The sequence below is a fragment of the Heptranchias perlo genome, chromosome X, assembly GCF_035084215.1.
Source record: "Heptranchias perlo isolate sHepPer1 chromosome X, sHepPer1.hap1, whole genome shotgun sequence".
In the NCBI taxonomy this organism is placed as follows: Eukaryota; Metazoa; Chordata; class Chondrichthyes; order Hexanchiformes; family Hexanchidae; genus Heptranchias; species Heptranchias perlo.
The window spans coordinates 19,056,764-19,073,308 of NC_090370.1; the positions used below are offsets into that span (position 1 = coordinate 19,056,764).

Below are 16,545 nucleotides of genomic sequence, written 5' to 3' on the forward strand. Positions count from 1 at the left end.
GCTCTCTCTCTCTCTCTCTCCCCTCTCCCAGCGCTCTCTCTCTCTCTCTCTCTCTCCCTCTCCCAGCTCTCTCTCTCTCTCCCCTCACCCAGCGCTCTCTCTCTCTCTCTCTCCCCCTCACCCAGCGCTCTCTCTCTCTCCCCTCACCCAGCGCTCTCTCTCTCTCTCTCTCCCCTCACCCAGCGCTCTCTCTCTCTCTCCTCACCCAGCGCTCTCTCTCTCTCTCTCTCCCCTCACCCAGCGCTCTCTCTCTCTCCCCTCACCCAGCGCTCTCTCTCTCTCTCTCTCCCCTCACCCAGCGCTCTCTCTCTCTCCCCTCACCCAGCTCTCTCTCTCTCTCCCCTCACCCAGCGCTCTCTCTCTCTCTCCTCACCCAGCGCTCTCTCTCTCTCTCTCTCCCCTCACCCAGCGCTCTCTCTCTCTCCCCTCACCCAGCGCTCTCTCTCTCTCCCCTCACCCAGCACTCTCTCTCTCTCTCTCCCCTCACCCAGCGCTCTCTCTCTCTCCCCTCACCCAGCGCTCTCTCTCTCTCCCCTCACCCAGCGCTCTCTCTCTCTCTCTCCCCTCACCCAGCGCTCTCTCTCTCTCCCCTCACCCAGAGCTCTCTCTCTCTCTCTCTCTCCCCTCACCCAGCGCTCTCTCTCTCTCCCCTCACCCAGAGCTCTCTCTCTCTCTCTCTCTCTCTCCCCTCACCCAGCGCTCTCTCTCTCTCTCTCTCCCCTCACCCAGAGCTCTCTCTCTCTCTCTCTCTCCCCTCACCCAGCTCTCTCTCTCTCTCCCCTCACCCAGAGCTCTCTCTCTCTCCCCTCACCCAGAGCTCTCTCTCTCTCTCTCTCTCCCCTCACACAGCGCTCTCTCTCTCTCTCTCTCCCCTCACCCAGCGCTCTCTCTCTCTCCCCTCACCCAGAGCTCTCTCTCTCTCTCTCTCTCCCCTCACCCAGCGCTCTCTCTCTCTCCCCTCACCCAGAGCCCGTGTGTGTCATTTTCAGGAGTGTCATCAACAAGTTATATACAATTGAGAGACCGACAACCCTTATGACCAGTTCCTAAAGTGTATTACCCCTCGGGCTCACCACGTTGCTGGACCTGAAGGGCAGGGACCCACTCCCCCGGGACCAAGGCGAGCTGCTCTGCTGAACGCTGATTTGACTTTGATTCTCATCCTTTCCCAGGTTTTGTCCGGTCACATCCCATTCCTCATGGGCTCCATTCAGACCCTGAGTGACAACATCAACCCAGCCACTGACATGAAGGTAAGAGTGAGGTGGGCCTGTGCTTCGACTCAATGAGGCAACATTTCTGAGGGGAGAGCCTCCGATCTCGGGCCATCATCGGTGTGAAGGGCCGTTCACACTGCTCACCGGCGGTGGTGGGTGGGGGCGGGGGAACGTTCGGCCCGTGATTGGGTGAAACGCTGCGGACATTTTACCCAATACAATTGGGTAAAAACAAAGTAACAGGGGACAGCACTGAACGAGCATTGCGATTGGGTGAAGGAATGAAGGGTTATGGAACCAAGGTGGGTAAATGGGGTTAAGATACCGATCTGACATGATTTAATTGAATGGCGGAACAGGCTCGAGGGGCTGAATGGCCTCCTCTTGTTCCTATGTTCCAATGTACAATATACATGAATGATCACCATACTGCATCTGATATCAGACAGTTTATCAGTGAGTGTTTCAATCAGTCTCCGATCAGACATTTTATCAGTGAGTGTTTCAATCAGTCTCCGATCAGACAGTTTATCAGTGAGTGTTTCAATCAGTCTCCGATCAGACATTTTATCAGTGAGTGTTTCAATCAGTCTCCGATCAGACAGTTTATCAGTGAGTGTTACAATCAGTCTCCGATCAGACAGTTTATCAGTGAGTGTTACAATCAGTCTCTGATCAGACAGTTTATCAGTGAGTGTTACAATCAGTCTCCGATCAGACAGTTTATCAGTGAGTGTTACAATCAGTCTCCGATCAGACAGTTTATCAGTGAGTGTTACAATCAGTCTCTGATCAGACAGTTTATCAGTGAGTGTTACAATCAGTCTCCGATCAGACAGTTTATCAGTGAGTGTTACAATCAGTCTCTGATCAGACAGTTTATCAGTGAGTGTTACAATCAGTCTCTGATCAGACAGTTTATCAGTGAGTGTTACAATCAGTCTCTGATCAGACAGTTTATCAGTGAGTGTTACAATCAGTCTCCGATCAGACAGTTTATCAGTGAGTGTTACAATCAGTCTCCGATCAGACAGTTTATCAGTGAGTGTTACAATCAGTCTCCGATCAGACAGTTTATCAGTGAGTGTTACAATCAGTCTCCGATCAGACAGTTTATCAGTGAGTGTTACAATCAGTCTCTGATCAGAGAGTTTATCAGTGAGTGTTACAATCAGTCTCCGATCAGACAGTTTATTAGTGAGTGTTACAATCAGTCTCCGATCAGACAGTTTATCAGTGAGTGTTACAATCAGTCTCCGATCAGACAGTTTATCAGTGAGTGTTACAATCAGTCTCCGATCAGACAGTTTATCAGTGAGTGTTACAATCAGTCTCTGATCAGAGAGTTTATCAGTGAGTGTTACAATCAGTCTCCGATCAGACAGTTTATCAGTGAGTGTTACAATCAGTCTCTGATCAGAGAGTTTATCAGTGAGTGTTACAATCAGTCTCCGATCAGACAGTTTATCAGTGAGTGTTACAATCAGTCTCCGATCAGAAAGTTTATCAGTGAGTGTTACAATCAGTCTCCGATCAGACAGTTTATCAGTGAGTGTTACAATCAGTCTCTGATCAGACAGTTTATCAGTGAGTGTTTCAATCAGTCTCCGATCAGACAGTTTATCAGTCGGTGTTACAATCAGTCTCCGATCAGACAGTTTATCAGTGAGTGTTACAGTCAGTCTCCGATCAGACAGTTTATCAGTGAGTGTTACAATCAGTCTCCGATCAGACAGTTTATCAGTGAGTGTTACAATCAGTCTCCGATCAGACAGTTTATCAGTGAGTGTTACAATCAGTCTCCGATCAGACAGTTTATCAGTGAGTGTTACAATCAGTCTCTGATCAGAGAGTTTATCAGTTGAGTGTTACAATCAGTCTCCGATCAGACAGTTTATCAGTGAGTGTTTCAATCAGTCTCCGATCAGACAGTTTATCAGTGAGTGTTACAATCAGTCTCCGATCAGAGAGTTTATCAGTGAGTGTTACAATCAGTCTCCGATCAGAGAGTTTATCAGTGAGTGTTACAATCAGTCTCCGATCAGACAGTTTATCAGTGAGTGTTACAATCAGTCTCCGATCAGACAGTTTATCAGTGAGTGTTACAATCAGTCTCCGATCAGACAGTTTATCAGTGAGTGTTACAATCAGTCTCCGATCAGACAGTTTATCAGTGAGTGTTACAATCAGTCTCCGATCAGACAGTTTATCAGTGAGTGTTACAATCAGTCTCCGATCAGACAGTTTATCAGTGAGTGTTACAATCAGTCTCCGATCAGACAGTTTATCAGTGAGTGTTACAATCAGTCTCCGATCAGACAGTTTATCAGTGAGTGTTTCAATCAGTCTCTGATCAGACAGTTTATCAGTGAGTGTTACAATCAGTCTCCGATCAGACAGTTTATCAGTGAGTGTTTCAATCAGTCTCCGATCAGACAGTTTATCAGTGAGTGTTACAATCAGTCTCCGATCAGACAGTTTATCAGTGAGTGTTACAATCAGTCTCCGATCAGACAGTTTATCAGTGAGTGTTACAATCAGTCTCCGATCAGAGAGTTTATCAGTGAGTGTTACAATCAGTCTCCGATCAGACAGTTTATCAGGAAGTGTTACAATCAGTCTCCGATCAGACAGTTTATCAGTGAGTGTTACAATCAGTCTCCGATCAGACAGTTTATCAGTGAGTGTTACAATCAGTCTCCGATCAGACAGTTTATCAGTGAGTGTTTCAATCAGTCTCCGATCAGACAGTTTATCAAGCGCACCCAAATAACAGGCCTTCCCATTTAACGCACTCCCCATTTAACACACTCCCCATTTAACACACTCCCCATTTAACACACTCCCCATTTAACACACTCCCCAATTAACACACTCCCCATTTAACACACTCCCCAATAAACACACTCCCCAATGAACACACTCCCCATTTAACACAATCCACATTTCGCACACTCCCAATTAACACACTCCCCAATTAACACACTCCCCATTGAACACACTCCCCATTGAACACACTCCCAATTAACACACTCCCCATTTAACACACTCCCAATTAACACACAACCCATTTAATACACTCCCCAATGAACACACTCCCCAATTAACACATTCCCCAATTAACACACTCCCAATTAACACATTCACCAATAAACACACTCCCCAATTAACACACTCCCCATTTAACACACTCCCAATTAACACAATCCACATTTCGCACACTCCCAATTAACACACTCCCAATTAACACATTCCCCATTTAACACACTCCCCATTAACACATTCCCCATTGAACACACTCCCAATTAACACACTCCCATTTAACACACTCCCCATTTAACACACTCCCCAATTAACACACTCCACATTTTGCACACTCCCAATTAACACACTCCCCAATTAACACATTCCACATTTTGCACACTCCCAATTAACACACTCCCCATTTAACACACTCCCCAATTAACACACTCCCCAATTAACACACTCCCCAATTAACACACTGCCAATTAACACACTCCCCATTTAACACACTCCCCAATTAACACACTCCCCAATTAACACACTCCCCAATAAACACACTCCCCAATTAACACAATCCACATTTTGCACACTCCCAATTAACACACTCCCAATTAACACACTCCCCAATTAACACACTCCCCATTTCACCCGCTCCCAATTAACACACTCCCCAATTAACACTCTCCCCAATTAACACACTCCCCATTTAACACACTCCCCATTTAATATTCTCCCCATTTAACACACTCCCCATTTCACACGCTCCCAATTAACACTCTCCCCAATTAACACACTCCCCATTTAACACACTCCCCATTTAACACACTCCCCATTTAACACGCTCCCAGTTAACACGCTCCCAGTTAACACACTCCCCAATTAACACTCTCCCCAATTAACACTCTCCCCAATTAACACACTCCCCATTTAACACACTCCCCATTTAACACAATCCACATTTCGCACACTCCCAATTAACACACTCCCCATTTAACACACTCCCCAATTTACACACTCCCCAATTAACACATTCCCAATTAACACACTCCCCATTTCGCACACTCCCCATTTAACACACTCCCCAATTAACACACTCCCCAATTCACACACTCCCCAATAAACACACTCCCCATTTAACACACTCCCCATTTAACACACTCCCCAATCAACACAATCCACATTTTGCACACTCCCAATTAACACACTCGCCATTTAACACACTCCCCATTTCGCACACTCCCCATTTAACACACTCCCCAATTAACACACTCCCCAATTAACACACTCCCCATTTAACACACTCCCCATTTAACACACTCCCCATTTAACACACTCCCCAATAAACACACTCCACATTTCGCACACTCCCAATTAACACACTCCCCAATTAACACACTCCCCATTTAACACACTCCCCATTTAACACACTCCCCAATTAACACACTCCCCAATTAACACACTCCCCAATTAACACACTCCCCATTTAACACACTCCCCAATAAACACACTCCACATTTCGCACACTCCCCATTCCACCCGCTCCCAATTAACACTCTCCCCAATTAACACACTCCCCATTTAACACACTCCCCATTTAATACTCTCCCCATTTAACACACTCCCCATTTCACACGCTCCCAATTAATACTCTCCCCAATTAACACTCTCCCCAATTAACACACTCCCCATTTAACACACTCCCCATTTAATACTCTCCCCATTTAACACACTCCCCATTTCACACACTCCCAATTAACACTCTCCCCAATTAACACACTCCCCATTTAACACACTCCCCATTTAATACTCTCCCCATTTAACACACTCCCCATTTCACACGCTCCCAGTTAACACTCTCCCCAATTAACACACTCCCTAATTAACACACTCCCCAATTAACACGCTCCCCAATTAACACACTCCCCATTTCACACACTCCCAATTTAGACACTCCCTAATTAACACACTCCCCAATTAACACGCTCCCCAATTAACACACTCCCCATTTAACACACTCCCCAATTAACACACTCCCCATTTAACACTCTCCCCATTTAACACTCTCCCCAATTAACACATTCCCCATTTAACACACTCCCCAATTAACACACTCCCCATTTAACACACTCCCAATTAACACACTCCCAATTAACACACTCCCAATTAACACACTCCCCATTTAACACACTCCCCATTTAACACATTCCCCATTTAACACACTCCCCAATTAACACACTCCCCATTTAACACACTCCCAATTAACACAATCCACATTTAACACTCTCCCCAATTAACAAACTCCCCATTTAACACACTCCCCATTTAACACTCTCCACAATTGACACATTCCCCATTTAACACACTCCCAATTAACACACTCCCAATTAACACACTCCCCAATAAACTAACTCCCCAATAAACACACTCCCCAATTAACACATTCCCCAATTAACACATTCCCCAATTAACACACTCCCCAATTAACACACTCCCCATTTAACACTCTCCCCAATTAACACATTCCCCATTTAACACATTCCCCATTTAACACACTCCCCAATTAACACACTCCCCATTTAACACACTGCCAATTAACACACTCCCAATTAACACACTCCCCAATAAACACATTCCCCAATTAACACATTCCCCATTTAACACTCTCCCCATTTAACACTCTCCCCAATTAACACACTCCCCATTTAACACTCTCCCCAATTAACACATTCCCCATTTAACACACTCCCAATTAACACACTCCCAATTAACACACTCCCCATTTAACACATTCCCCATTTAACACACTCCCATTTAACACCCTCCCCATTTAACACAATCCACATTTCGCACACTCCCAATTAACACTCTCCCAATTAACACACTCCCAATTAACACATTCCCTATTTAACACACGCCCCAATGAACACACGCCCCAATTAACACACTCCCCATTTAACACACTCCCAATTAACACATTCCCCATTTAACACATTCCCCATTTAACACACTCCCCAATAAACACATTCCCCATTTAACACACTCCCAATTAACACACTCCCAATTAACATACTCCCCATTTAACACACTCCCCAATTAACACACTCCCCAATTAACACACTCCCCAATTCACACACTCCCCAATTAACACACTCCCCATTTAACACACTCCCCAATTAACACACTCCCCAATTAACACACTCCCAGTTAACACACTCCCAGTTAACACACTCCCCAATAAACACACTCCCCAATAAACACACTCCCCAATTAACACACTCCCCATTTAACACACTCCCAATTAACACAATCCACATTTAACACATTCCCCATTTAACACATTCCCCATTTAACACACTCCCAATTAACACACTCCCAATTAACACACTCCCCAATAAACACACTCCCCAATTAACACATTCCCCATTTAACACATTCCCCATTTAACACACTCCCCAATAAACACATTCCCCATTTAACACACTCCCAATTAACACACTCCCAATTAACACACTCCCCAATTAACATACTCCCCATTTAACACACTCCCCAATTAACACACTCCCCAATTCACACACTCCCCAATTAACACACTCCCCATTTAACACACTCCCCATTTAACACACTCCCCAAATAACACACTCCCCAATTAACACACTCCCCAATAAACACACTCCCAGTTAACACACTCCCCAATAAACACACTCCCCAATAAACACACTCCCCAATTAACACACTCCCCATTTAACACACTCCCAATTAACACAATCCACATTTAACACTCTCCCCAATTAACACACTCCCCAATTAACACACTCCCCAATTAACACACTCCCCAATTAACACACCCCCCAATTAACACATTCCCCAATTAACACACTCCCCAATTAACACACTCCCCAATTAACACACTCCCCATTTAACACACTCCCCATTTAACACTCTCCCCAATGAACACATTCCCCATTTAACACACTCCCCATTTAACACATTCCCCATTTAACACAATCCCCAATTAACACACTCCCCATTTAACACACTGCCAATTAACACATTCCCCAATTAACACATTCCCCAATTAACATACTCCCCATTTAACACTCTCCCCAATTAACACACTCCCCAATAAACACATTCCCCAATTAACACATTCCCCAATTAACATACTCCCCATTTAACACTCTCCCCAATTAACACATTCCCCATTTAACACACTCCCAATTAACACACTCCCAATTAACACATTCCCCAATTAACATACTCCCCATTTAACACTCTCCCCAATTAACACATTCCCCATTTAACACACTCCCAATTAACACACTCCCAATTAACACACTCCCCAATTAACACACTCCCCATTTAACACATTCCCCATTTAACACATTCCCCATTTAACAAACTCCCCAATTATCACACTCCCCATTTAACACACTCCCATTTAACACACTCCCAATTAACACTCCCAATTAACACACTCCCAATTAACACACTCCCATTTAACACCCTCCCCATTTAACACAATCCACATTTCACACACTCCCAATTAACACACTCCCAATTAACACACTCCCAATTAACACATTCCCTATTTAACACACGCCCCAATTAACACACTCCCCATTTAACACACTCCCCATTTAACACACTCCCCATTTAACACACTCCCCATTTAACACACTCCCAATTAAGACACTCCCAATTAACACACTCCCCATTTAACACATTCCCCAATTAACACACTCCCCATTTAACACACTCCCAATTAACACACTCCCAATTAACACATTCCCTATTTAACACACGCCCCAATTAACACACTCCCAATTAACACACTCCCAATTAACACACTCCCCATTTAACACACTCCCCATTTAACACACTCCCAATTAACACACTCCCAATTAACACACTCCCAATTAACACATTCCCTATTTAACACACGCCCCAATTAACACACTCCCCATTTAACACACTCCCCAATAAACACACTCCCCAATAAACACATTCCCCATTTAACACACTCCCAATTAACACACTCCCAATTAACACACTCCCCAATTAACATACTCCCCATTTAACACACTCCCCAATTAACACACTCCCCAATTCACACACTCCCCAATTAACACACTCCCCATTTAACACACTCCCAGTTAACACACTCCCCAATAAACACACTCCCCAATAAACACACTCCCCATTTAACACACTCCCCAATTAACACACTCCCCATTTAACACACTCCCAATTAACACACTCCCAATTAACACACAACCCATTTAATACACTCCCCAATGAACACACTCCCCAATGAACACACTCCCGAATTAACACACTCCCCAATTAACACACTCCCCAATTAACACAATCCACATTTCGCACACTCCCATTTAACACACTCCCAGTTAACACACTCCCCATTTAACACACTCCCAGTTAACACAATCCACATTTCGCACACTCCCAATTAACACACTCCCAATTAACACACTCCCAATTAACACATTCCCCAATTAACACATTCCCCAATTAACACACTCCCAATTAACACATTCGCCAATTAACACACTCCCAATAAACACATTCCCCAATAAACACACTCCCCAATGAACACACTCCCCATTTAACACACTCCCAATTAACACAATCCACATTTCGCACACTCCCAATTAACACATTCCCCAATTAACACATTCCCCAATTAACACACTCCCCATTAACACATTCCCCATTTAACACACTCCCAATTAACACACTCCCAATTAACACACTCCCCATTAACACATTCCCCATTTAACACACTCCCAATTAACACACTCCCAATTAACACACTCCCCATTTAACACACTCCCCAATTAAAACACTCCACATTTTGCACACTCCCAATTAACACACTCCCCAATTAACACACTCCACATTTTGCACACTCCCCAATTAACACACTCCCCAATTAACACACTCCCCAATTAATACACTCCCAATAAATACACTCCCAATTAACACACTCCCCATTTCGCACACTCCCCAATTAACACACTCCCCAATTAACACACTCCCCAAAAAACACACTCCCCAATTAACACAATCCACATTTTGCACACTCCCAATTAACACACTCCCAATTAACACACTCCCCATTTAATACTCTCCCCATTTAACACACTCCCCATTTCACCCGCTCCCAATTAACACTCTCCCCAATTAACACTCTCCCCAATTAACACACTCCCCATTTAACACACTCCCCATTTAACACACTCCCCATTTAATATTCTCCCCATTTAACACACTCCCCATTTCACACGCTCCCAATTAACACTCTCTCCAATTAACACACTCCCCATTTAACACACTCCCCATTTAATACTCTCCCCATTTAACACACTCCCCATTTAACACGCTCCCAGTTAACACTCTCCCCAATTAACACTCTCCCCAATTAACACTCTTCCCATTTAACACACTCCCCATTTAACACACTCCCCATTTAACACACTCCCCAATTAACACACTCCACATTTCGCACACTCCCAATTAACACACTACCCATTTAACACACTCCCCAATTCACACACTCCCCAATTAACACACTCCCAATTAACACACTCCCAATTAACACACTCCCCATTTCGCACACTCCCCATTTCGCACACTCCCCATTTAACACACTCCCCATTTAACACACTCCCCAATTAACACACTCCCCAATTAACACACTCCCCAATTAACACACTCCCCAATTAACACACTCCCCAATTCACACACTCCCCAATAAACACACTCCCCAATTAACACAATCCACATTTTGCACACTCCCAATTAACACACTCGCCATTTCGCACACTCCCCATTTCGCACACTCCCCAATTAACACACTCCCCAATTAACACACTCCCCAATTCACACACTCCCCAATTCACACACTCCCCAATAAACACACTCCCCAATTAACACAATCCACATTTTGCACACTCCCAATTAACACACTCGCCATTTTACACACTCCCCATTTCGCACACTCCCCATTTCGCACACTCCCCATTTAACACACTCCCCATTTAACACACTACCCAATTAACACACTCCCCATTTAACACACTCCCCAATTAACACACTCCCCATTTAACACACTCCCCAATAAACACACTCCACATTTCGCACACTCCCAATTAACACACTCCCCAATTAACACACTCCCCATTTAACACACTCCCCAATTAACACACTCCCCAATTAACACACTCCCCATTTAACACACTCCCCAATTAACACACTCCCCATTTAACACACTCCTCAATAAACACACTCCACATTTCGCACACTCCCAATTAACACACTCCCCAATTAACACACTCCCCAATTAACACACTCCCCATTTAACACACTCCCCAATTAACACACTCCCCAATTAACACACTCCCCATTTAACACACTCCACATTTCGCACACTCACAATTAACACACTCCCAATTAACACACTCCCCATTGAACACACTCCCCAATTAACACACTCCCCAATAAACACACTCCCCAATCAACACACTCCCCAATTAACACACTCCCCATTTAATACTCTCCCCATTTAACACACTCCCCAATTCACACACTCCCCAATAAACACACTCCCCAATTAACACAATCCACATTTTGCACACTCCCAATTAACACACTCCCCAATTAACACACTCCCCATTTAACACACTCCCCAATTAACACACTCCCCATTTCACACACTCCACATTTCGCACACTCCCAATTAACACACTCCCAATTAACACACTCCCCATTTAACACACTCCCCAATTAACACACTCCCCATTTAACACACTCCACATTTCGCACACTCCCAATGAACACACTCCCAATTAACACACTCCCCATTTAACACACTCCCCAATTAACACACTCCCCAATAAACACACTCCCCAATTAACACACTCCCCATTTAATACTCTCCCCATTTAACACACTCCCCAATTCACACACTCCCCAATAAACACACTCCCCAATTAACACAATCCACATTTAACACACTCCCCAATTCACACACTCCCCAATTAACACACTCCCAATTAACACACTCCCAATTAACACACTCCCCATTTCGCACACTCCCCATTTCGCACACTCCCCATTTAACACACTCCCCATTTAACACACTCCCCAATTAACACACTCCCCAATTAACACACTCCCCAATTCACACACTCCCCAATAAACACACTCCCCAATTAACACAATCCACATTTTGCACACTCCCAATTAACACACTCGCCATTTCGCACACTCCCCATTTAGCACACTCCCCATTTAACACACTCCCCAATTAACACACTCCCCAATTCACACACTCCCCAATTCACACACTCCCCAATTCACACACTCCCCAATAAACACACTCCCCAATTAACACAATCCACATTTTGCACACTCCCAATTAACACACTCGCCATTTTACACACTCCCCATTTCGCACACTCCCCATTTAACACACTCCCCAATTAACACACTCCCCATTTAACACACTCCCCAATTAACACACTCCCCATTTAACACACTCCCCAATAAACACACTCCACATTTCGCACACTCCCAATTAACACACTCCCCAATTAACACACTCCCCATTTAACACACTCCCCAATTGACACACTCCCCAATTAACACACTGCCCATTTAACACACTCCCCAATTAACACACTCCCCAATTAACACACTCCCCATTTAACACACTCCCCATTTAACACACTCCTCAATAAACACACTCCACATTTCGCACACTCCCAATTAACACACTCCCCAATTAACACACTCCCCATTTAACACACTCCCCAATTAACACACTCCCCAATTAACACACTCCCCATTTAACACACTCCACATTTCGCACACTCCCAATTAACACACTCCCAATTAACACACTCCCCATTTAACACACTCCCCAATTAACACACTCCCCAATAAACACACTCCCCAATTAACACACTCCCCAATTAACACACTCCCCAATTCACACACTCCCCAATAAACACACTCCCCAATTAACACAATCCACATTTTGCACACTCCCAATTAACACACTTGCCATTTAACACACTCCCCATTTCGCACACTCCCCATTTAACACACTCCCCATTTAACACACTCCCCATTTAACACACTCCCCATTTAACACACTCCCCAATTAACACACTCCCCATTTAACACACTCCCCAATGAACACACTCCACATTTCGCACACTCCCAATTAACACACTCCCCAATTAACACACTCCCCATTTAACACACTCCCCAATTAAAACACTCCCCAATTAACACAGTCCCCATTTAACACACTCCCCAATAAACACACTCCCCAATAAACACACTCCACATTTTGCACACTCCCAATTAACACACTCCCACTTAACACACTCCCCATTTAACACACTCCCCATTTAACACACTCCCCAATTAACACACTCCCAATTAACACACTCCCAATTAACACACTCCCCATTTAACACATTCCCCATTTAACACATTCCCCAATAAACACACTCCCCAATAAACACACTCCCCATTTAACACACTCCCCAATTAACACACTCCCCAATTAACACACTCCCCATTTTACACACTCCCCAATAAACACACTCCACATTTCGCACACTCCCAATTAACACACTCCCAATGAACACACTCCCCATTTAACACACTCCCCATTTAATACTCTCCCCATTTAATACTCTCCCCATTTAACACACTCCCCATTTCACACACTCCCAATTAACACTCTCCCCAATTAACACACTCCCCATTTAACACACTCCCCATTTAACACTCTCCCCATTTAACACACTCCCCATTTCACACGCTCCCAATTAACACACTCCCCATTTAACACACTCCCCATTTAATACTCTATCCATTTAACACACTCCCCATTTCACACGCTCCCAGTTAACACTCTCCCCAATTAACACACTCCCCATTTAACACACTCCCCATTTAACACACTCCCCATTTAACACACTCCCCATTTAACACACACCCCAATTAACACACTCCCCATTTAACACACTCCCCAATTAACACACTCCCCAATTAACACACTCCCCATTTAACACACTCCCCAATTAACACACTCCCCATTTAACACACTCCCCAGTTAACACTCTCCCCAGTTAACACTCTCCCCAATTAACACACTCCCCATTTAACACACTCCCCATTTAACACACTCCCCATTTAACACATTCCCCAATTAACACACTCCCCATTTAATACTCTCCCCATTTAACACACTCCCCATTTCACACGCTCCCAGTTAACACACTCCCCATTTAACACACTCCCCATTTAACACACTCCCCATTTAACACATTCCCCAATTAACACACTCCCCATTTAATACTCTCCCCAATTAACACACTCCCCATTTAACACTCTCCCCAATTAACACACTCCCCATTTAATACTCTCCCCATTTAACACACTCCCCATTTCACACGCTCCCAGTTAACACTCTCCCCAATTAACACACTCCCCAATTAACACATTCCCAATTTAACACACTCCCCAGTTAACACTCTCCCCAATTAACACACTCCCCATTTAACACACTCCCCATTTAACACACTCCCCATTTAACACACTCGCCATTTAACACATTCCCAAATTAACACACTCCCCATTTAACACACTCCCCAATTAACACACTCCCCATTTAACACACTCCCCAGTTAACACACTCCCCATTTAACACACTCCCCATTTAACACACTCCCCAATTAACACACTCCCCATTTAACACACTCCCCATTTAACACACTCCCCATTTAACACATTCCCCAATTAACACACTCCCCAAATAACACACTCCCCATTTAACACACTCCCCAGTTAACACACTCCCCATTTAACACACTCCCCAATTAACACACTCCCCATTTAACACACTCCCCAGTTAACACTCTCCCCAATTAACACACTCCCCATTTAATACTCTCCCCATTTAACACGCTCCCCATTTCACATGCTCCCCATTTAACACACTCCCCATTTAACACACTCCCCATTTAATACTCTCCCCATTTAACACACTCCCCATTTCACACGCTCCCAGTTAACACTCTCCCCAATTAACACACTCCCCATTTAACACACTCCCCATTTAACACACTCCCCATTTAACACACTCCCCATTTAACACACTCCCCATTTAACACGCTCCCAGTTAACACTCTCCCCAATTAACACACTCCCCAATTAACACACTCCCCAATTAACACACTCCCCATTTAACACACTCCCCAATTAACACACTCCCCATTTAACACACTCCCCAGTTAACACTCTCCCCAATTAACACACTCCCCATTTAACACACTCCCCATTTAACACACTCCCCATTTAACACACTCCCCATTTAACACATTCCCCAATTAACACACTCCCCATTTAATACTCTCCCCATTTAACACACTCCCCATTTCACACGCTCCCAGTTAACACACTCCCCATTTAACACACTCCCCATTTAACACACTCCCCATTTAACACATTCCCCAATTAACACACTCCCCATTTAATACTCTCCCCAATTAACACACTCCCCATTTAATACTCTCCCCATTTAACACACTCCCCATTTCACACGCTCCCAGTTAACACTCTCCCCAATTAACACACTCCCCAATTAACACACTCCCCAATTAACACACTCCCCAATTAACACACTCCCCATTTAACACACTCCCCAATTAACACACTCCCCATTTAACACACTCCCCAGTTAACACTCTCCCCAATTAACACACTCCCCATTTAACACACTCCCCATTTAACACACTCCCCATTTAACACACTCCCCATTTAACACATTCCCCAATTAACACACTCCCCATTTAACACACTCCCCATTTAACACACTCCCCATTTAACACACTCCCCAGTTAACACATTCCCCATTTAACACACTCCCCAATTAACACACTCCCCATTTAACACACTCCCCAGTTAACACTCTCCCCAATTAACACACTCCCCATTTAACACACTCCCCATTTAACACACTCCCCATTTAACACACTCCCCATTTAACACATTCCCCAATTAACACACTCCCCATTTAACACACTCCCCATTTAACACACTCCCCAATTAACACACTCCCCATTTAACACACTCCCCAGTTAACACACTCCCCATTTAACACACTCCCCAATTAACACACTCCCCATTTAACACACTCCCCAGTTAACACTCTCCCCAATTAACACACTCCCCATTTAACACACTCCCCATTTAACACACTCCCCAG

General features: G+C 44.3%; 1 protein-coding gene across 1 annotated transcript in view; it reads left to right on the plus strand.

The window, feature by feature from the left end:
• The first annotated feature begins 1,176 nt into the window (after nt 1-1,176).
• Nucleotides 1,177-16,545, plus strand: part of LOC137307005 (nck-associated protein 1-like) — a 111,688-nt gene continuing 96,319 nt past the window's right edge. Inside the window, exon 1 of the mRNA XM_067976357.1 lies at nt 1,177-1,253. Within this exon, the coding sequence (XP_067832458.1) occupies nt 1,200-1,253 (54 nt within the window). The 5' untranslated portion in view covers nt 1,177-1,199. The remainder of the gene's footprint in view (nt 1,254-16,545) is intronic.